This window comes from Buceros rhinoceros, unplaced genomic scaffold, assembly GCF_000710305.1.
Source record: "Buceros rhinoceros silvestris isolate BGI_N320 unplaced genomic scaffold, ASM71030v1 scaffold24954, whole genome shotgun sequence".
NCBI classification, from domain to species: Eukaryota; Metazoa; Chordata; class Aves; order Bucerotiformes; family Bucerotidae; genus Buceros; species Buceros rhinoceros.
In genome coordinates, this window is record NW_010409202.1 from 7,953 (window position 1) to 9,587 (window position 1,635).

Here is a 1,635-nt window from a genome sequence, read left to right on the forward strand (position 1 = left end):
GCTCGGCCCCCAGCCCCAAAGTGGGTGACCTGGTCACAGAAGACAAAGCGGGCCAAGCAGGCCCTGCCCCTCCCAACCCCACAACTGGGCCCGATCGCCTGGTTGTCCTGTACGTGCTGCGTGGTGGCCCTCAAGACAGGAACGCCGCAGCCAAGGGTGGGCCCAGGGGATTTTAGTCCCACAATGCCACCTCGTGGGAACGGCTGTGAGCCACTGCCGGCCTCGAACAGGAACAGCGCTGAAATAGGAGCATTTTGGAGGAAAAAAACCAAACTCCCCCGAAGTTTAATTAATTCATTTTGACTCTGCTGGTTCGTGATTACAAGTGCGGTTTCGTAACAGGGGGATGGGTGATACCAGAGGCCCAGTGCTCACCTGCCCCAGGCACTTGAGTTAGAGTTTAAATCCCTTCTGCATACATGACAGCGGGCAAAGAAAATAAAGAGCGTGAAAAATAAAGCTCATTCTTCTTCGCATGGGTGAAAAGGTGGGGATGGGAGGGGCAGAGATTGTTTTCAAGGTAAACCTTATGGGAAGAGATAATATCTTACCGGATTGACACTGAAAAACAAAGAGAAGGAAAACTTTCAGATCAGCAGGGCCTTAAAAACACCCAGTTGTTTGGGTTGGAAAAGAGCTTGAAGCTCCTCGAGTCCAAGCATTAACCCAGGTCACCATGGTCCCCACTGACCCCTGTCCCTCAGCATCACCTGCACACGGCTGGGAAACCCCTCCAGGGGTGGGGACTCCACCACTGCCCTGGGCAGCCTGCGCCAGGCCAGGACAAGCCCAATGGGACAGAAATGGCTCCTCAGGGACAACCTCAACCTCCCCTGGAGTAGCTGGAGGTTGCGAGGTGCAGCCTCATTAGTGTCCCCAGTACATGGGGGCAACCCCTGCTCTGGTGGTGCTGGTACAAGCCAGGAAGCCTAAACTCCAGTCCACAGCCAAGCTATGGAGCCAGCCACCCTGCCAGGACCCTGCACGTGAGGCCAAGTGTGCTCACCACTCAGCTCCGGGGGAGGGTAGAGGTGGTACATGCTGTAAATGTCATTGCGCATCTGCAGCTCCAGCTTTGTGTGCTTCTTCAGCAGCTCCAAAACCTTCTCTTCGTGGAAGGGAGTCTTCTCCAGGATGACCACGGCATCTGTCCCGTCTCCAGAGGGACCGGTCACCTGGAATAAGAACAGATAAAGCTGTTGGCAAACATGGATCCAGCGGAGGGTGGACCTGAACACTTCCACCCAGGGACCACAGAGGGCACCCTGCAGCCCCTGTTCTCACGCACGAACCCCCTCCTAGTCCAGCTCCCATCCTAAAATAAAAGGCACGATTGCCCTGAAGCACAACAAGAATCTTCTCCCCATCGGGGGGTCACCAGGGAGCCACTGACTGCGCAACCGGAGGGCGAGGAAGAGGGCAGAGGTGGGCACAGGCGTCTGCCCATGGACAGGGACCCAGGCGAGGCCTCACTGAACACCTGGGCAGCGCAAAGGGGTTCAACCCGGTGCTCCCGGCCCAGCCACGCTCCCAGGGGGCCCAGTTCAGATCCCCCCGACCCCCCCGCTGTGCCCGGAGGCTGAAGCAGCCCCAGAGCCAGCACCTTCCTTCCAGCTGACGCCGCTCTCGGGGCCA

General features: G+C 57.9%; 1 protein-coding gene across 1 annotated transcript in view; it reads right to left on the bottom strand.

The window, feature by feature from the left end:
• Positions 1 to 1,196, bottom strand: part of DCPS (decapping enzyme, scavenger) — a gene marked incomplete at its 5' end in the record, with an annotated part of 6,906 nt that extends 5,710 nt beyond the window's left edge. Inside the window, one exon of the mRNA XM_010135171.1 lies at positions 1,007 to 1,196. Coding sequence (XP_010133473.1) covers positions 1,007 to 1,196 — 190 coding nt within the window. The remainder of the gene's footprint in view (positions 1 to 1,006) is intronic.
• Positions 1,197 to 1,635: the final 439 nt, after the last annotated feature.